We start from the raw sequence: 21358 nt of genomic DNA on the forward strand, positions 1-21358 counted from the left end.
ACCACTGAGGTACTTTTACTATTCTCTTATGAGTTATAAACTTTGTGTAGAAAGCTGTAAATGGTCTACCTGAAATCACAAAAACATACACAAATATAAGTTACTTTATTTAAAAGTCCATTACTGTGATCCATTATTTACACACGGAACTTGGTTATACATTAAAAAGGGCTCCGCTCCCTGTCACTGAATAAAACTATTTGTGTTTATACCAAATTCTGAGCATTTTTTTTCTTTTGGCACTTTTTTTCTTGTTTACTTTTTTCCCCTTACAATAGTCAAAGCGGATTAATATTTTGAACCAGCAATTTGCTCGTTTGGGCTTTGTGTGTTTCTGCCAATTAAAATTGCACGCTGTGTAAAAAAGCTGAAAAAACGCCATTATTTGGACGCAGTGTATACGTGGCCCCTCAAATGCGTAAAATACTATTTGAATCATTCCTAGTTCACAAAGGGTTAAGCTGGAGACCTCACATGACTAGAGATGGAATGTTCAAATCTGTGTGTTCCATGGAATTTGTCCCATTGCCATTGGCTGACAGTCAGAAATGTGATCTGTGTACAGAAGCCAAGGGAGCGATACAAATCCATCATTCTCTGCCGAGAAATCAAAAAACGCCACCATGGAAATAAGATCATTTTGCCCCACATTCTGCTCTTAGTACTCCGAGGTAATGCATAGCCAGTTTCAATGTATGCATATACGTGTTCTTTATGTATAAAGGGCTGAAAAAAAACGTCCCCGGCAGTGCTGGTTTATCACTCTAGTGACTTCATTAAAATGACAACCAATGACATCAGAACTCACAAACAAGCAAATCTGATGTTGTGTAAACACTGCTATCAAGCCATGGATACCCTGGGGGCAACATTCATGGTTGTATTTGCGGCTATAAGACCCCAAGGAATTTCATTTAAATGGCTAATTAAGGTAAATAATGGAGTGTGCGTGTGGTAAATGAAAGGGTCCCTGTTGAACGATTTGAGAGAGTCTTCCTAGAGTGCCTTGGCTAGGAACGATGGTTTCTTTATTTGCTTCCTCTGCATCTCTGGGAATTATGAGGCTTAGATGTAACAGGCTAAAGTAATTATAGTTTTAAGGCATGATTTAGAAATGACAATAGCTGTATGTATTTAAAACCCTGAACTGCAAAATTAATTTCTAGCGATGGATATCTTAAGTGGCAAGCTATTGGCTAATTGCGCATTTAAAGTGTTACTAGAATGGGCTAAAACATTAGCATAATGCTTTGCTATTAATTGATTTCCTAGCGCTCTTAGCTAGCGTTCCCACTTTTCTGTGGTGTGTGTGTTTTTATATAAATATGTATATATATGTATCGGCATAAGTGTATTTTAATGTTTCTTTTAATATGTAAATCTGTATATACAGACAATAATTCACGCACGGGAAATGTCATGGGGTTTCCAAGTGGCTACCGTGCTTTGCAAATTGGTGCTGGTTTTGCGATGTTAAATGGGTTAACACCGAAATGTGCTGCTCAACAAAACAAAGAAACCCAAAAGACAAGGCGAATGCCGTGTGCATCAAATGTGGCTAATAAGTAAGAGAAAACGAACACACAGCTAAATGGATTTGGTTTCAGACTCTATAGGATTTGCACATAAGAAGGATTTTAATTTTCTCCAGGCGTGAAGTTTTGACGCTCTGAGTTGGCTGCTCCTTTCATGTCTTTTGAAGGACTTTTTTTTTTTATTTTTTATATCAGTCTGGACTCAAAACAAGAGAGAACCACAGGAGGGATCGGGGTCCTGTTTATGCGGAGGGCTGCAGGGACCAGCTTTATAGTTGGCTGCTTGGGATGGGGATTATGGGAGAGCTGGCATTGTCAGCAGGGTGTCTGTATGACAGCTTGTCAGCCAGCCGACGTTTGGTCTCGCACGATGCCTGCTGTCCGCAGAGACTGTAGCGTAACACCTTGTTATCTGTTTGGGTCTTTCATCACTTGGAATATATGATACAGGCAGCGCATCACCATCTTTGTGGAAGTGTACACGTAAACCTTTATTTAAAAAAAAAATACATCTTATTAGAGCTAATATGGTCCAATGTAAATGTTTATTGTATTATTGTGAGATTACCCAGTCATGGAAGAATGTTAATTAAAAGTGAATACAGGTTTATGTCATGGAAGCAGATGGATCATATATAATTAACCCACTGGATGTATAATCCTCAAATAGGGAATGTCGTTTACTTAAAGCGAGTCTTCAGATTGGATTACAAAAATCACAGGAGTAAAAACGGACACTTAATAAGACGGACAGACAGCAGATGAGCTCTCTTCCACTCCTCATCTGCCTGCTTCGAGGTGCTGCACTTACAAATACCTTTTAAGGAGTAAAACACTTCTCACCGATTTGCTTTATAAATAAAAAATGATGAAACCCCATTTGAAGCTTCCTTAGATAGCTGTCTTTCACAACCATGCATTTTACCTTGTTCCTGTGTTTTGTTCCATACCAGCCTCTTTCAGTCTGGAACATGTCCGGTTTTAGCCAAGTGCCAGAAGATGGATAGTCACATGCTGCCCAATTTCTGTGGATTAGCACAGAGCTATAGCTTTGAATTTATCACGTTGAGTACATCTGCAAGGGGCAACTAGCCACCTGGTGGCACACCACGAAATCGCTATTCCTGTGTATTCTCTTTTGTCCCACAAATGTATTATTCACTTCTGGAAATCTTGGTATTGGACATAAAATACGTCATGCCAACACTTACAGTATCAGTCATGCACCAAGAGTCTCTGTAGGCCCTAAAGACTGCGTAACTCATGCAGTCCAACTTATGTTCTGTTGTCTTATGTCTGGCATTTGATAAGGTTCAGCACTTCACGTTTTAGGACATTACCTAAGGTAGGCAGCTATATATTTTCTCCAGTAATGTAGTTTAGAGTTTCCAGATCAATCCTGTAGTAACTCAAAACTATTTAGGGAATATGTAAATTATTCTTTAAGAAATTACAGAGCTCCTTATGTAGCCACTAGAAAGCCATTCAGCTCCCAGCAGAGAGGTACTTATAATGTAGACAATGTATTCATAGACTGAAATAAAAGTACATAAAAGCCATTGTCAGATATGCTGGTGTGTTGCACTAATTAAATACACAAACGTATACACATGGTGAACAGATGGATCTACGGAATAGTCTCCTGCCTCCTCCCCTTCCCGCACGCTTTGACCATCCATACAAAAATCCTCTTCTGATAAAGCACCCCATGAAGTCCCAGCTCGGTTTGGCTCGTTAGATCGGGAAGGATTTTTCTGAGAAGCTTTTGTACAATTACGACGTTGCTGCTGAATGTTTTCCATGTTCTCCACTCGTGTAGATTGCTTCTTCTCATGATGTGCACCTGGTCGATATTTACTGCAACACCAGATAGAGACCGTAACCCTGAATGTCTAAAAATAATTTTCAGTAGAAAGAATACTGTCTATAATGCTTTTGTAGTGCATCTGCTGTTAATTTAAACGTGTCCGGATTCAAAACAAAAAAGCTTTCCCTACAATTTTGGACTTAAAATGCTTCCTTTGTCCCATTCTGCGAGTGTCCTTGCACTCCTGACATTTTCAATTAACTAAACCCGGCGTTTGGTGAATCGCTCAAAAGGTAAAGATGTTTAAAACATGGCCGTGAGTTCCCCAGCGAGTTTAAAAAGAAAATGTCTGTCTTAAGACATTTTCTGTTTAATCTTATAGTAGGGATAAAAATGATTGGAACTCCTCTAAGGAGAAGAATGGTCGGCGTGTACTACCCATGGAGTGTGGAACCTCTGTAATGCTCTCATGATGAGGCTCTGTGAGACTCATGCAGCCTTATGGTCTTGTCTGGGACTTATCATGTGGCAGATGTGCTGTCATGGTAACTCCAGTCAATCTCTAAATCTCCACCGGTACAGAAGAATGTTAAATCTCTTTAGCCTGTTTTCCACCCACTCCTCATTCTGTCTGTCACCTTCAAAACATTCGTCAAATGAGGCAAAAGAAGCAGACAAAGTGAGTCACCAGGTTCCAACACGGCTTGTCACAAAATGCATCTCTGCTACGCTGCATATAGCTAATCGCAGGGAGCTGCATGCGTTCGAAAGATCGGTACAAACCCTTAACTCGGAGGCCTGATATAGTATACAGAGAGTTTGTAGTGATCCAGCCATTGCGTTCATGCGTAATGAGTATGAGTAATGCTAATTTGTGGCTCCGCATGTTTCCTTAGTGTGCCGAGGATGACTTTTTAATGTTCTACCCAGGAAACCAGCACTACAGAAGTACATGTCGGAAATTAGGAAATACAGTTGAGGTTTTATCTATTTCAAAAGCAATCTTCCTCAAGGGCATCCGTCACTTTTTCGAAATCCTATATTTCACAATTTAATAAATTAAACAAAAACAAACATGTAATAGTGTGTACGCATTACAATAAGCGAGATGTGGATCAGAAATCCACCTAATATGTATGAGAGCAGCAATCTCAGCTTCCTGTTCCCAGCATCGATGAGATCATTCCTCCACTTGTATGGAGTTAGTTGCTTCAGACAGTCTTTGTAAAGTTGAGGGTAGAAGAAGGAGCTTAAGCTGATTTCATGCTCTTCTGCCACCTTTGGCCATGTCTTATCTTCCCTTTAGATAAATAGTCTCTTAGTTTAAAGATGGTATCTCCAAAATTACACTGATAGAAAATAAAAACACAGGATATAGGAAATGAGTACCTGTGCATCAAACGTGTATATATTCTATCACTATAGAGGAAGCGGTACTTGTGTATACGTATATGACTCTACATTTGTTTCTGTCTGCTTAGTAAAAGTCTCCTCTTGGATATGGCTACTTTCTTATGTCGTTCTCACTCAAGAGAAATGAGAATAATTGCCAGTCATCTTCTGGCTATTTGTTTCAGAATTCTGTATGTCAGTTTCTCGCTGCTGAACAAGCATATTTTGTACAGTTCCCTTGGACCATATGTCTGCCTCTTTAACCTGCTTTAAGGAATGGCTTAAAAGCCTGGCTGTCATCATAGCCTCAGTGCAGAAACGTTGTTAATATAGATCTTAGGATAAATTGAATTATATAAAGAGCAGATGTGTTCTAACGATTCTATAATGGTTCCTGACATCTGTGAAGTCACCCATTGGGAATTAATACAGAGCGTAGGGAGTGAGTTTCCATTTGTTTCTGTCCAGTACCTCTGCGGCTCTGTCCCTCTGGCCATAGCGGATACTGGAGTCAGACTGCGAAACGGTGAGTATGTTTTGGTAGGGTAGAAAATGGAACAAACCCTTCTTGTTTTTTTTTTTGCTGTGTGAGAGTGCCTGAATTGCCATGCTGATTGTTCGCAACACGGCACCTTTTGCTCACCGCAGGGAAGGATTTTGCGCAGTCCACTTCATAGATTTCAATGGCAGGATCAATGGTGCCCGTTGAGACATCTTTGATTTTTCACCTTTGTGCCTCTAAAAGTAATAACAGTGTTTCCTTCATGAATGCTTATGGCATTTTCAAAGGTACTGTTTTTCCCCCCATAGAGGCTTCACTTTGGTGGCTTGTTTGATGCAGGCCAGCAATCCACACTAAACAATATTATTCCAACTACCAAGTGTTGCTCCAGAATGCTTCCTTAGTTTAGTGCAGCTTTCAGTAAAGCCATTGTGGCATCTAAATACACAGATGAGTCTGAACGGTCTTTGCTGTGTCCTCTTATTTACATAACTTAGTTTATGCCTATTGCTTACTTCGAATAAGCAGCACACAAGGCTGAAATTATATTTAATAACGCAACATTCCCAAATACATCTTTATCCTGGTTCACATTGCTGTGATTGAACTGCTTAGAATGCTATATGTTTTGGTCACAAGCGACTATAAACCAACCGGCCACTTTTTTTTTCGCTAGGAACATTGGTTGGCAGACCCAGCATCTTTGAGTTAATTGAGTGCTCATAGTGGAGCCATCACACTTGACAACTCTGAAACACATCCAGGCTTACCTGTGTTGAGCCAGGGGCTATAATATCAATCTTTCTTTATATATAAATGTTCGCAAATAGAAGGTAAGAAATCATTTTAAACCCAGTTCAATGTCATAATACCCTGTAGCAGTTTTAAAGTTTTTGGCTCGGTATACAATGACATAAAACTATAGAGAGAGAGAGTCTCTTATTGCCTAGTTATAGCATCACATCTGCCGCTGCTCATCATGGAAGCAGCATCCTGTGACCTTCCAACCCTTTTCTTGTTTTTGTAAGTTATTCCTGCTGTGGATGTTTGAGACTAAGTAGTTGTGATACCAGAACGACTGTTGCTGTAGGTATTGGCACATGGATGTTGCTCTTGGCTGGAGAAGTGACGGGAAGGAGAATTTATGCTTCTTTCTGGGTGCAGAACAGCAGGATTGCCATGGTGATCTGTTACTAAATACAGTTTACTTCCTTTATTAGATATGGCCCAGAGATAGGTTTGATGCGAAAAAAATCCTCTAATTATCTGAACCAAAGTTTAAAGCAAGACTCATACCGAAAGTACGCATGTGTAAGGTAACCCTTTTAAAGCCTGCCGACCTGCTTCTCCTGACCTGTAAATATTTCAACTAGGTATTTTTCACGATGCCGAAAACCACCTCTTTCAATCTCTACAACTAATGTGACATTCTCAGTATGCTGGTGTTAATACAGAACGAAAATGAACTGCGACCATGTTCGCACCCAGGAGATTGGAACCTCTGTCTAGGTTGTGCATGTAGAAATCTCATCACCGAAGGCAAACCCAAGTTTTCAGAATGACTCCATAATGTTTCGTAGTCCACAAATGATTAAGATGTGTAAATCAGATAAATATGAAAAGCCAGGCATTATACCCACCCTGGCCTGCTTTAGGCATACTTATTCTATACACTGGGAAAACATGCGTTGTGAACTCTGGTGGCATCCTGAAATATGATCTCTAGAAATCCAGCAACCTTGAAGACTTTTGACGCTTGGGGAACGTGTCTGCGCATTCCTTTTTATACACCAGAGAGTCTTGGGGATTTGGATGAAATAACATTAGGCTTGCAGTTTGCTGCATGATTTGAATTTGATGTAGAGGTCCCAAAACGGCTAAATGTGTCCTAGGCTTGCTTGAAAATAATGTCTAATTTTATATACACGAACATATATGAAATCCATGATCCAATTGAGAGAGAGAGGGGAAAAACATTTTGATATTAGAATTTTTTTTTAGGGAATTTCATAATATTGAAGCATTTATTATTTTGTCACAAATGCATATGTTGTGCATAATGTTTACATTAACAGTTGGATGTTTTGATTATCACCAAAGATGATTTTTTTTTTATCATAGTTTGGGATTATGCTTAAAATAAGTGATGAACAGACTTTTTACTAAGTGTACTCTGTCCCTAGTATTTATTTTCACATGAATATGGGGAAACAGTTTATTGATCCAAGGAGAAATCTCACTGCCATTTTTGGCCTACCCTGCTCTCCAATTGCTCCACCCCAGGGACCCATATGTATAATCTGCATAGCAGCTGTACCCAGATGCCATGCCAATCAACTCCTGGGGTTCACAGTCTCACACATGATATAAGCGCACTCAGGTAGGTTGTGAGGTTTTCTGTTAAATTTTTGTTTGGCAAGACATGAGTTAACTTGTGGTGTTTTGACACACAGAATACGTTTCAGCTAAGCTTGCTGGTGGTTAGGACTTCTTCTGAAAATGGAGTGACATCCGTTTTGGGGTTTGGATTTGTAGGTGGATCCCAAAGAAGAGCCACATTTATGTTTTGTTTGTTTTTTTGTTTTGTTTGTACAATAGGGACATGGTGTTTCAAAGGGTTACTTGTTCCCTAAGAAGTCGGACTTTGGGAAATTATTTGGCGTAATGAAATAATATACTTCACTCTTTTTTTATATAAATAACTTGCCCATCCAAATAGGGATGATTGTGTGTGTTTCTTTTTGGGGGGGTGTTGAAAGCTTGAATTTTATATTTTTCTTCTAGTTCCAATGGTGTGCAGATTAAAACATAACACTCAATTTCCTACAATGTGTCCTAGTTTTTAAGAATAGCCTGCACCATACTGCTATCTCAGCATATAATTTAATTCCTTTTACGTCTCCTAGTAACAGGCTCTTGTAGTTAGACTAGAATATACTTCCAAAAGCTTTTAGTCCCATCCCTCACCCGGTTCGACTTTATGTATTACTTTTATTTTCTAATAGCTTTGTTAGATTATTGCCGAGGTCCCATCTGCAGCCTAACACAAGGGTTTACCAGTATAGGGGCTTCATTGTACTTTTGGCATCTACATGTCTGGGAAACCATGAAGGTTAGCAGGAGTATAGTTTGCACCTACCTGCATTGCATGATCAAAGTTGGAGGAGTTACTTTGTCCAAAGTTATTTGGCATAAACAAATTGTTTCACGGTTTAACTTACCAGCCGTAAAACAAGTTTACAACCTAGACTCCTAGAGTGGGAGACGCTCAATCTTTCCAGCAAGACTCATTTAAAGGGACAGTACCAATAAAGAAGTATATTTTATTAAAGTACAACTTTAATATGTATTCTTAAAAATGAAAAACACAAACAAAATAACTTAGGTGACCTAGAATCTAGAACCCCGGTGCTGCCATTCTTCTTAAGGCAACTAATCAGTGGCTGTTTCATTTAAATAAATGTGGTCTTCTGCCTGCACAGAAACAGCTGGGGGCTGGGAAGGAGCAGATCCATATGAGGGAATTTCTACAGACCCCCCCCCCCAGGATTTGTAAAAGGAAAACGGCAGAAATTTGAAAGGGACCAAACATTAAAGTACATATGATGGCTAGAATGTGCCTTTAATGTAAGAACACCTCAACAGCACTGAAACTTCAGTTGTTTAAAAGCTCCATTTGCTCTTAAGAGATTCACTTGACATTCAGTAAGTTGGTTCCCAACCCTCCATCTGTTATGTTGTTTCCAGTGGGCTCATTTGTATAAAAATGGTGTGATTTGCTTGGTGAACCAATTTATTTTCCAGGCCTTTGCAGTTTTCTCTAGCAGCTGGTTAACATCTTTCATGTTCACGAATCAGCAAATGAATGTGTACTGCTTTAATATTGTCTTTGTACAGTGCCATGTATTTAGATCGCTTTCAGAGCAATCGTCTAATCCCATTGGAGAGCGATGCAGAATATGACGGCGCTGTGGGAATCAATAAATAGTAATTAATAACTGATTTGCAAATGGAACAATGGAATTTCCTTCCATAGGATATTATAAATCAACGTCTTCAAGTATTTTAAGTACTGTATTTGCCATCTTTGCACTCAGCGTTGCAATGATTTTGACCCTTTCTCAGAGGCGAGTTGTATTCTGTGTTTGTATGTTGTCTCTGAACTCGATGCAGGATTTCATGTTCCGCATCAGAAACCTAGGGACGTGGTCACTGTAATTAGTGCTTACCTGCATGGTAAAAACTCAACTATAACATTGAAAAGTGATGCTCCAGCCATCGTATGCACCTTCATGAAATAACGGTTTGAGGCCATTTTACATTTTTGTGCTGTTGCTTTCACAAATGTATGGGGGGTTTCGCAGAATGTGTGTGCCCCTTCCCCTTTGCATGCAGGGAATGTGTTTGGCTGAATATACTCACCGCCAGTCAGCTCCAGTGCTGGCTCTGCGACCTCTGCGAATGGGGACACCCATGTGCAAGGATGGCAAGCTCTCCATGGTTTCCATAGGAGAGATTTCCTGCCCAGATAGGCTGCGTTGTTCTTTAATGTTGGTGTTCGGAATATTAAACTGTCCTTTAACCTGGACCCACGGCACCTGAATACAGGATTCTCGAGCAGCCGAGAAAATACCTCAATGAAGGTGCAGTCCAAGTCCAGTGCTAATTAATTCTACCATCGTCTAATTAACAGAGTTATTTTGGAGAACTCAAGAGTTGTCCCTAACTCTGTACTTTAAGTGTGTGAGCTTTTGAGAAATTCAGACACCGCCATCAGGGCTTTATCTTTTGACCATTGTGTTTTTATTTTGTGTACCGTTTTGTTTTGAAAAACACATTGTTCCTAATGGAAGCGTTTTGTGATTTGCTAAACAAACAAAAACAGATTGCTTAACATTTTTCTTGTTTTTTTTTTTTTACCGTGACATATCACCCACTTGTCAAGTGTTCTGAAAACTCCCCGTATCTCATTTCCAAGCATTCGTAACAATAATGTGTATTTTTTTTTCCTGTAGGCCCTATTGAACACACAGAGCAAGCTGAGAACACTAGTTCCTAATTTCACCTTCAACCTGGGTTTTTCTGGGAAGTTCTACTATACGGGTAAGTTGCAGCAAGATAAGTTATATTCCTCAGCCTAATAAAACCACTCCGTCTTAGTGAGAGGAATCTATGTTGAAGGGGTTAATACACCAGATAGCTGAAGCATGTCTTTTTATGTGTAACAATAGAAAAATATTGCCATTGCTCCTAGCAGTAGTGTGGCTGCTACAGTGGGTCCGTTTTGAATAGATTTAGAGGATCGCATTTTCAAGAGTGGGTTTTGTAGATGATAAATATATATTGCTAGGAGAACTGCGAGAACGGCAAATTGTTGGATCCACGTCCTTGGTGATGTCATTCAAATACAAGCGGGAGCAGTTAATAAATCTAGCAGAATGGACTAAGTGCTGTGTGTACAATCTCAAACATTGGCCGTTAACGGCGGCGTGGCAAGTCCCTTTTTATAATGTTTGCTTCTCTTTGCAGTGAAGCGAGACAAGCTATAGTGCGTAAAGCTCCAATCTTTTGGATCCTATGGATCAATTTCTAGCATGTGTATGAGTTCTATATTTTCTATAATAAAGTAAACATAATCCCATAGTTGTTTGCTAAGCCCAATAACACGCTTGGCATATGGACACATTTGGTAAATGGCTATTATGTATGAAATGACTGCTTTCCCAATAATGTACATAAAATTATCAGTTCAGTTTAATTGAATTTATTCCATTCTGAGGCTTTTCTTGGCTTTACAAAAATAAAGATAGTTTGTTTACTGATTGGGGTTGGTGTTTCAGAAAAGTCTAAAGGGTCTCCAGCCCCGCTGTGGTGCTTGGAGTTCAGTATGTGGGACTGCCCAAAACAAGGCTATACTGACGTCTGCTGCTCTGTCCAGGTACCGATGAGGAGGATGAAGGAGATGACATGCTGCTGCAGCACAAGAAGGAGTTCTGGTGGTTCCCTCACATGTGGAGTCACATGCAGCCTCACCTGTTCCACAATGTTACTGTCCTGGCTGAGCAGATGAAACTCAACAAGCAGTTTGCGCTGGTAGTGTTCAGCTTAAAACTTAATTGTGTGTTCAATGGGGCTGTATAAAAATATTTACCTTTTGGGAAAGCGAGTGGGGAATCACTGTTGACCCCCTTCTCCTGAGGTGGCTGTTTGCAAGGGGAGAAAATAGCTTAAAGCCAACCCTATCATATTCATATGATGGATAGTTTTTCCCTTTAACTGTGGCATATGTCTGGAACCGGTTCTGTTCTGGTCAGTCAACACAATTACTATTTATACATAACAAACCGGTCCCTGCACCCGGGGGCTAATAAATGTGTGCACTCTGCCCTCCTTTGAAGTTAGCTAATCAGAAAGACATAGTAGTTCTGCATTCCACAAGTGCCTATATCTTTCAAAATCCTTGACGCATGCATCTGGACATCAATGCACACACAAAAAAACCACTGACCCTAATTAGTAGATACCTAAACCATCTGAACCTGGTACCTAATAACGTGTGTGAGTCTCAAAAGACTTTGCCGTCTTAATCGCAAAGGCGAGAATTCCTAGAACACAGGCGTTTTCATTGACATTGTTATAACTTCCACATACTAATCAAGCCAAATCTTAAGGGTGCTTTCCACTTACTAAAAGCAATCTGCTTTAAGTGAGAGTTATGGATTTCATCCATCCAGCAGTTTAGCAAAATTAAAAGTGTGTTTATTAGTAAAGTCATGCTGATTTCTTAGTTGTTATGGAAACGCTGCCTTGCATCTATCAAACGTTACTGCAGATCCGTGAAACGCAAGTGAGCCCCTTCCGAAACCCGGAATAAAATAATTAATTTACAAAAAAAGAGGGAATTTGCTTTGATTGCAACACAACTTTATCGGGCGATGTGATTGGATGGTTGGATTTTTGGTAATCGTAACTTGAAGATGCACGCTATCTGTCTTGTAGGAACATGGCATTCCCTTAGATTTGGGGTATGCGGTGGCACCCCATCATTCCGGCGTCTACCCGATACACAGCCAGCTCTATGAGGCATGGAAATCTGTGTGGAACATCCAGGTTACCAGCACAGAAGAGTATCCTCATCTCCGGCCGGCCCGCTACAGGAGAGGATTCATCCACAGTAATATAATGGTGGGAGAACTTTATGCATGCTTGTTTTGCTTCATTTGATTTACATCAATCTGCCATATTGAGCTTGTTTTATGGATTTTTATATGACCAGTAAGTTGGCGCTGCCATTTTTATTATCATGATGCAAAACGGACTCTTAATTACTCCAGTTAGTTTGCATATGGGGCAGCGTGCAGTATCACTGTGAAGTCATGACCCAGACCCGTAAACGATTTAATTTTGTTTAGCGTGTTTGTGACAGCTCATACATTTACAGTAAATGCCTGGCATGCTTAAACATGTTTATTAAAAAAAAAAACACACACTTATGTAGTAGAATCTATTTGTAAGACATGTTTTTGCGTCCTTAGCATCTTGTTTAATTTGTCTTCTTTATAAAGGTTCTGCCGCGACAGACCTGTGGGCTTTTTACTCACACTATATTCTACAATGAGTACCCCGGGGGCTCCAAAGAACTGGATAAGTCCATCCGTGGAGGAGAGCTGTTCCTAACCGTCCTTCTGAATCCGGTGAGACTGCAACTGGCATTGTCGCGTTAGCTGCAAGCAATCAAGTTAAAAAAATAAATAAAATAAAAAATAAGGACCCGTTCTGCTATTTTTTTTCCAGATTTTTCCAGTGGTTTAGGCACTTTTATAAGGGATATTAAATGGAGCTTAAAGGTACACTCCAGCCTTCACATGCACTTTCATCTCATAAAGTGCTTTTTATTTCTTTTTTTTTTTTTTTTTTTGCGAGGAAGAATGCATATAAAAGTGCTCACCTCTATAGTAGAGGTGTCAGACATTAGACTGTCCCTTTAAATATCTCTACTCCTGCAGGTTCCCAGGTTTAGTCATTCACTTTCATCCACATCAAAGTGCTTAAAATATTTCAAGGTGTGTCCAGCAAGCTCTGACTTATAGCTATGGGTTCCTACGCAGTTAGGGAGTTTCTTCTATAAAGGTCTTTATTCCTCTGACAAAATGCATCTCGGGTTAAAGAAGTTTAAAAATCCAACTGCTGTAGAAAAGTAGATTGGTCATTTGCGTTCGTTTAAGCCCCTAGTGCTTTTATGTTGTCCTTTCGCTTTAAAAGAAGAGGGAAGGCTTGTTGGGATAGCCCAGCTTCTGATTGCCCCGTACAGCCTCTCCATTGCCATGCTATGTAAATTTGCTGCGCCTGCTTTGGGTCCTGTTGTGACTCTCGCAGTAATAGGAGACCTGTCATGAAATGGCCCAGCGACAGCCAGCAGATGTTTGCCAATTACCTGTCTGTGTAAGTGCGGGGTGAGATGTCTCCTGCTGTTCCTTATTATAATGCGGGAGTCGGGCTCAGAGCTTTGACATGGCACCCTTCTGTTTAAGGCTGTATTTTGTACATCTCAGAATAGCATTGTGTCTTCTCGACTGATCCTTCTTTCTTTTTTTTTTTTTTTTTTTTTTTTTGCGGCATACGCTGTATAAGTTACCCTGCATGCTATAAGTAGTTAAAAATAGTTTACCGCGCTGCTGGGTAATGTAACACGTTATTACTTTGTACGTAAGTTTTCCCTCTCGCTATGCCATCTCTGAAGTCTGTAACTGGCATTGTACGGTTTCGACGGTAGACATATAGATATTCCGTAAGATTAGTGATATTTGAGAATACATGTGCAGCCCCCTATGGGGTGCAGTCTTTCCTTTTTTTAGTCACTTTTTTAAATGTAATTGTGTAGGGTCATCTCATCCTGGTGTGTTTCTGCTATGGCTCGATTGACCCTGCATCTCTGATTACATAAATGGGATATATTGTATCTCACTACAGCTCAGTCTAGTGGAAGCAGGGTGGCCCCGAGGTGCCAATAAGGAACTTTTATTTTACAGCAGGATGGGCCAACTGGTTCATATTTGCGGTCTTTGTTCCCAAGGGAACTCAAACCCCCAAAAATCTTATTTTCACCTTGGCTGAGTTTCATCTGCAAGATGTAGCTTGTATATCTCAGCAGCAGAGTAAGGGCTTTGCACTTTATTAACTTCTGATCCTTCGATGACAATTCGTGAATTGCATTGTCACATCAGACCGGCGCAATTTATGATGATAATTATTGTGAAGTATAAATAAAAGGTTAACCCAAACCTACTAAAGGATTCTGCTAGGAACAATCATTGCCGTTATATATATAATTCTGGGCAGGTGCATGCAAATAAGGTCAACAATGATCACCTTTTGCCTCTATATCCACTTTATACATGGATCCCTTGAAAGTAATTGCCGCTGTACAGGACAGCCTTTAGACAAATCTCGGGTAAGAGGTGCAGTAGCCAGATCACCACTCATTAAGGACGAAACAGCTGTCCATGAGTGGTGATCTGACTTGTCTGGTGTCTGTAGATGAGTGTTCAATAATGCTTCTACTACCCCCTTAATTTTAAGTTGAAGGGTTTTCCATTACCCACCATCAAATGATGGTGGGTAATGGAAAACCCTTCAACTATATAAATTTCCCATGGGGGTAGGGTGACCACATCAGCCATGTTTTCCAGGACACACGTGTCATTTTTACAAATTGCTGACCGATGACTATTTTAATTTTGAGGACGCAAATGTATGTGCTATGTTAACCGTGAAAGGGTCCAACAGGATTCGTTCTCGGTGTTCTGATGCCTTAAACTGTAGATGGCTAGTCCGTCAGTATCTGTTACACATATATTGTGACTTTCATAGCTTGTGTTAAGCTGCAGATGCCAATATCTGCCCCTCTCCCTTCCAGATTATTAAAGGTTACCGATCTGCTAAGGTTTATTCTCTTAGCATAATAGAGAGAGAGAGAGTGATTGATGTTTTGTGTAAGTATAGCAGCACCTTAAAGCACGCACAGCATTTCTGCCGTGTTCTTTATAATGCAGCAGAATATTAATAGCTTAGGATTTCATTGCTTTTCTAGACTTTTCTTATCAAGAGACGTGTATTTCAAACCTCTGCAGAGCTGTTCTGAATAAAATATGCCATGCAACCTCCAGAAGAATGTGAGGATGAGTCTTTAAATCAAAACAAAGCGGAGCTTAACGGTGGTGAGAGTGTCCTCCTCCTGCCTCTCCGGCAGTCGCAGCAGACTCCACTTTCAATGCTGGTCTAAGAATACTGCTACTCGAGGGCCTCTATATTAATTTGCAATTATATTGTCATAGAGCAGAACCTTATAGACGCGGCTTTATAACTATTTTATATAAAACTCTAAATATCACAAAGTTACATTGTACTAAATTAAAACTAGCGGTATAATATGCAGCGCATTCCTGGTGGTTGGATGATGACGTGACTACCAGTCACTTAAACGTTTTATATATATATATATAGATAGATAGATAGATAGATAGATAGATAGATAGATAGATAGATAGATAGATATATATATCCCTTCTGCTGCATAATTCCACATCCTGATATTTAATTTACAGGAAGATGGTCTTTGAGGGAAGGACTCTTGGTGATCTCCAAGGTTGTACGACTAGAGCAGAACACAGTATCTGGCAGATTTCCTCTCCTTCAGCTGAAATATTAAACACGACACCATAGAGAGGTCATGAAATATTAACGATCAAAGCTCTGTTAGTTGCAGAAAGGCTTCTCAACGTGTAGCGTATGTGAATTCTATTGGGAAAATGGGAAGTCTGTCTGAAACCCCAATCACTTGCACCACGCCCTACTTACTGTGTCTTATCTCCCCGCAGGCCAAATCAATAATAAATGAGTGTTTATGCAGCCAAGTGCTCTACTTAGGAAAGTTAACCTAGATGGCAATCTCTGTGTGCATCTGTTACAGATCAGCATCTTCATGACACATCTCTCGAACTACGGCAATGACCGCCTGGGGCTTTATACATTTGAAAGCCTGGTGAAGTTTGTGCAGTGCTGGACCAACCTTAGGCTGCAGACTCTACCGCCTGTCCAGCTGGCAAAGAAATACTTTGAAATATTCCCACAAGAAAAGAACCCTCTTTGGCAGGTGAGTGGGCTTCCTTGTTACGTTATGCGACGGTGGTGGTCAGAACAACTTTGTATCTACTGTATTCTGTAATGAGTTGCTGATCTGTTTTTGATATTCTTGTTTGTGAAGGAACTGATAACGGGAGCAGCCGTGTTTTTCCCTTCTCATTTTTTTGATGTCTGGAAATATAGATAGGCCCTTTTACATTTTATCTCACCGTGTGTTCCGTAGCGGCATGCATTTCTTTGCTTCCGTGTTCGGTGGTAATGTAATAATAGGCAGCGTTTTGTGTGCAATGCAAGGGCTGCTTCCAATCTGTTCTAGCTCCATCAAACATGTATATGCATTTATAAACTGCCTGGACCATAGAGTAAACAGTAATTAAATATTAAAACATACACGGGACAGGCATATGGTTTTAGTAAATGTAGTATGAGCCCAACGACAAAGTAAAGGAGCAAACAGTTCTTATCTGTCAACAAATTATATATTTTTGATGTAACATTACAGCAGGGCTTTATATCATGATCACATTCTTCTTTAAATTCAGTTCATGCATATCAATAACATGCAGTTACTTGGGTGGGAATCTCCAGTCTGTGAATGCAAACCGGCCACAATTCATACAAATCTATAGCTATTTGGGTATCAATTAATCTTCACTCTATGATTTATGGGGCTTCAGGAATACATTTTCAGTGAAGAAATGGAAATATTTTTCAGACTTGGATCAAATCAAACCCTGGCTCTTCTCTCTGTCTCTGGAGATCAAGCACTCTAATGGAAGAAGCTCCTTCGCTGCTTCCACTTTCAGATTGGTCATGTTCCTGCCAGACAGCCCAAGATTTTTTTAAGCGGCCAAGAGCCATAAACATCCCCATAATTAAACCCCCCGATTGCTATGGTTTTTGCATTTAGCAAATTACAAATGTGCATACACCGAGCCCACCAAGTCATTTAACTGATCTAAACCGGATCCATTTTCTTTCCATTAGATTGTGAGTCTTCATTTACTCTTAAAAATCATGTTCATCATTGTTGTGCAAACTGTTTGTTTTACAGAATCCATGTGACGACAAGCGGCATAAGGATATTTGGTCGAAGGAAAAGACCTGTGACCGACTGCCTAAGTTTCTGGTTGTGGGACCCCAAAAGACTGGTATATTGAGATTTGTTTACCTTTAACTCTAGGGCTCAAAATGCCAGCCATGTGTGCATGTGCCGTGTGTATGTATTTATATTGGCTGATGAGGATTTATAGACTGCAACTCCCATCACCCTCACTCACAATAAAAGTGATGGTAGTGCTGCATGCACATGTATTGGATACATTTATTAAGGGGGAGCTTTGAAAGAAGTGTTTTTTTTTTTTTGGTATGGTTGATGGGTTTTTGTGATCTTTGTATCTTCAGCTATCTACTATATTATCTCTTTTATCTCCAAATAGCTTAACTTCTATATGTGTCTATGTGTGTAAACTGCTGTTCTCCCCATCACGTCTACCCCTGTTCTCATCTAATGCACCTCCCCTTAGGTACGACGGCTCTGTACTCCTTCTTGAACATGCACCCTGCTGTCACGAGCAATTTCCAGAGTCCAGTCACGTTTGAGGAAATCCAGTTCTTTAACGGATTAAACTATCACAGAGGCATTGACTGGTAAGTGTTTTGTGCTAATTGAGTACTTCAGAGTTGGTTGATGAAAAAGTAGTTCTTAAGGAACTCTTTTGAGACCTTCTTTTGTTTTCCAAGTAGCTCTGGACACCTGTAGTTATGTCTAGTGAATTGAAGGCAAATTACGTCTCCTTCCTCCAAGGTATATGGAGTTCTTCCCTGTGCCTTCCAACGCTAGCACAGACTTCATGTTCGAGAAGAGTGCCAACTACTTTGACACAGAAGTGGTTCCAAAGAGAGCTGCTGCTCTACTTCCTAGAGCAAAAATTATCTGCATCTTGATCAACCCTGCTGACCGGGCATACTCCTGGTACCAGGTAATACGGTTTGTTCTAATTTGTGCATGAATGTAATTTTTCTTGGGTAATTTTATTTTCAATGTAACATCTTAAACCAATTGCTCATGCTTGAAATTACTTTGGAGGTTCAAGGTCCTCAAAGGGCTGAGCAAACACAATACACAGGCTACATTCATCAGTTAAATCCATCAGTAGCTTGTGTATTGTGTTTGCTGATCACTATAACTATGTTGGCGTGTTGCAGTTTAAATGATCACTCCATGGCAGCCTGTGGCATGGTTGGCATTATCTAATCAGTTTATCTGCCATGTTAACTTTGAGACCTCTTCCAAAGTAAAACGGTGCACATTGTGTAGGCCTTTCATATAAGATTTAGTGGAGTCTGCTTTATTGGAAACACCTAATGAGGCAGAGAGACAATGATGTTGGGGTTCTGTGTTTCGTCTCACTGATTATTGAATGAACCACTCCATTTTGCATTAATTATGCTGCAACGGGAAAGAACACTTTTATAATCGCAGAAGGTAAACATGAAAGTGTTTGCAGGTTCGCAGAACTAAACTGCTGGAGCAGACCTAGCACTGATGCATAGAGGACGCTCTTAACCATGGGTTTACTTAAATAAAATATTTTGGCTTGTGACCCACAAAGTTCTCTTGTTTTTATATTGTATGTTGTGTCCTTTAACAGCACCAACGAGCCCACAATGATCCTGTGGCGATGAACTACACATTTGCGCAGGTGATTGCAGCTGGACCACACGCATCACCAGATCTCCGAAACCTTCAGAACCGCTGCTTGTCGCCTGGGTGGTACGCGACTCATCTGGAAAGGTGGCAGACCTATTTCCCAGCCAGCCAGGTCAGTGAGCTAGGCACTAGTAAAAAAAATAACATTTTGTTCCATTCAGTTTTATTTTAATATTTTACATCTTGGAATATTTATCTTCATCTTCCATGCCCAGTTAACCATTTTCTGCTCAATGGGCTTTGTTTTTCTTTTGTTACTAAAGCATCAAGCTAACTTCATTGAGTGTGTTGGAAGCCCTTTGTAACAAGGTTGATAAAAAATTTTGTGTGTGGGATACCTTTATTGTTGATGGCTCCCTAGATAACAAGAATTTTGTCTTAGATCCATATTGTGGACGGCCAAGAACTGCGGAATGACCCAGCTTCAGCCATGGAGAGCGTGCAGAAGTTCCTCAGTGTGACACCACATTTCAATTACACTCAGGCCCTCAAGTAAGACAGCAAGTAGTGGTAGCTTATTGGAGAAACAGAGAATGGCACGGATGTCCTGCTTAATTAAATGGTTGCTAGAGACAGTAATGCTTAAGTTCACATTCAAAATATACAGAAGCAGCTCAAATATACCGTATGCCTCAGTAAGATAGAGCTTAGGAATTCCAGTTATTGACCAATTTCAATTTTAGTTGCCTTCTATTTGGCTGATAACACAAAGTTGACAATGTGAATTCAGCTAAGACTTCCAAAGTCAATTTTGGTGTAGTGATATATAATCGTTACGTACCATTTTAGTCATTTTAGCCTGTGCTGTATTCAAGGTGGTGGTCAAGGTCGGTTCTGTACAACATTGTAGCCTAATTTCCAAACCTAGAAACATTTTTGAAACCAGTCAAAGGTTGACTAAAAATCCACATTTTATCCCCCCCATAACTGTATTTGTCAACCTTCCTCACGGTAACAATTCAAAGACTAAATTTACTGTCCTTCTCGCCGCTGTAACCAGGAAGTACAATAGTTCATTGATGGCTAACATTTCCTTTTTTTAATAACTTGTAGATAAAATACCTACCATCAGAACCTTGTTTAGTAGCTGACCCTGTAATTTTCTATACCCAGGTTTGATGAGTCCAAAGGATTTTGGTGCCAGGTGGTAGAGAATGGAAAGACTAAGTGTCTAGGGAAGAGTAAGGGCCGGAAATATCCTGACATGGAACAGTCGGTAAGTGTCTTGCAAGCCTCTGAAGCTCAGTAGGCATACACTGGCTACATCTCTCTTTTGTACAAAGGCAGAATTGGAGGTTTTAGTTGAAGGTAATACATTTTCGGCCAACAATGAAAAAGATAACCTTGTGGTACCACAGAGGTTTCTTCATTCTTAAGAAGACCTCTAAGGACCCAAAAGTTTCTGTAACTTTACAAAGCGTTGGCCAACAAAATATAATCTAAAACCTTAATTGCCTTAATCTAGAACAGTCCAAGGAGTTCATTCCCTCTCTGTATAGCCTTCATTTTGTGCCATTTTAAAGGTTTAGCGACTGTTTCTAACCTTGTCCCTTCTTGTAAAATATAGATTCTTTTTTTCTTCTACAGTCACGGACTTTCCTTGCAGACTTTTATCGTGAAAGCAATATTGAGCTTTCCAAGCTACTAAACCGACTGGGTCACCCTCTACCAACATGGCTGCGGGAAGAGCTTCAGAATTCAAACAGGAGCTGAGCATGGTGTCCCGCATGCATTTACAGGCTACTTATCCACACAGCCGCAGCGCAGGACTGCACAGACTGAGCCAAGCTGAGAAGGACTTTAATTGCTGCATGAACAACCTTCCTGTCCCTTTTGTAGCAATGAACATCACTTTGGAAGTTGGCCATTCTGTGTGGAAGCCAATTGACCACTCTTGTTCTATGTGGACCTCTTGTGCTACAATGGGCATTGCCTTACAGAAGGCTGACAGTGCTTCTCCCGAACAAAAGTGTTAATTGTTGCAAAAGTTCTGGCAATCAGGATGCCGAGAAAGGTTGTGCAAGGACTGAGGTGTTTACCAAAATTGGTCCCCGAACTGGGCTGTATGGTTAAGCGCCTCGTGTTGTGGATGACCGTATCTGGGCATTTGCACCATATGGACCTGTGTTAGCAGCAGTGTAGCACTGGCTCTCCTGGTTACAATTCGTCAAGCTGTGGAAAAGAGCTTTTTTTAAGTCCATTGTTGCACTGGGATCTCAGATTTCTTCTCCTCGTGGCTTTGAGCCGACCGTGGAAATTGTTTTCTC

At 40.3% G+C, this 21358-nt stretch overlaps 2 protein-coding genes across 2 annotated transcripts in view; one reads left to right on the forward strand and one right to left on the reverse strand.

The window, feature by feature from the left end:
- The window catches only part of NDUFV1 (NADH:ubiquinone oxidoreductase core subunit V1), a 587185-nt gene extending 583997 nt beyond the window's left edge, over window positions 1-3188 (reverse strand). The window contains exon 1 of the mRNA XM_053450577.1: window positions 3180-3188. The gene's annotated coding sequence lies outside the window, so the exon portion shown is untranslated. The remainder of the gene's footprint in view (window positions 1-3179) is intronic.
- The window catches only part of NDST2 (N-deacetylase and N-sulfotransferase 2), a 59533-nt gene extending 38715 nt beyond the window's left edge, over window positions 1-20818 (forward strand). Inside the window, exons 3-14 of the mRNA XM_053450558.1 lie at window positions 10252-10339; window positions 11175-11329; window positions 12236-12421; window positions 12802-12930; window positions 16206-16388; window positions 17433-17529; window positions 17905-18028; window positions 18186-18360; window positions 19033-19203; window positions 19474-19583; window positions 20205-20307; window positions 20679-20818. Of these exons, the coding sequence (XP_053306533.1) occupies window positions 10252-10339; window positions 11175-11329; window positions 12236-12421; window positions 12802-12930; window positions 16206-16388; window positions 17433-17529; window positions 17905-18028; window positions 18186-18360; window positions 19033-19203; window positions 19474-19583; window positions 20205-20307; window positions 20679-20804 (1647 nt within the window). The 3' untranslated portion in view covers window positions 20805-20818. The remainder of the gene's footprint in view (window positions 1-10251; window positions 10340-11174; window positions 11330-12235; window positions 12422-12801; window positions 12931-16205; window positions 16389-17432; window positions 17530-17904; window positions 18029-18185; window positions 18361-19032; window positions 19204-19473; window positions 19584-20204; window positions 20308-20678) is intronic.
- The last annotated feature ends 540 nt before the right edge of the window (window positions 20819-21358 follow it).

This window comes from Spea bombifrons, chromosome 11 (assembly GCF_027358695.1).
Source record: "Spea bombifrons isolate aSpeBom1 chromosome 11, aSpeBom1.2.pri, whole genome shotgun sequence".
Classification (NCBI taxonomy): domain Eukaryota; kingdom Metazoa; phylum Chordata; class Amphibia; order Anura; family Pelobatidae; genus Spea; species Spea bombifrons.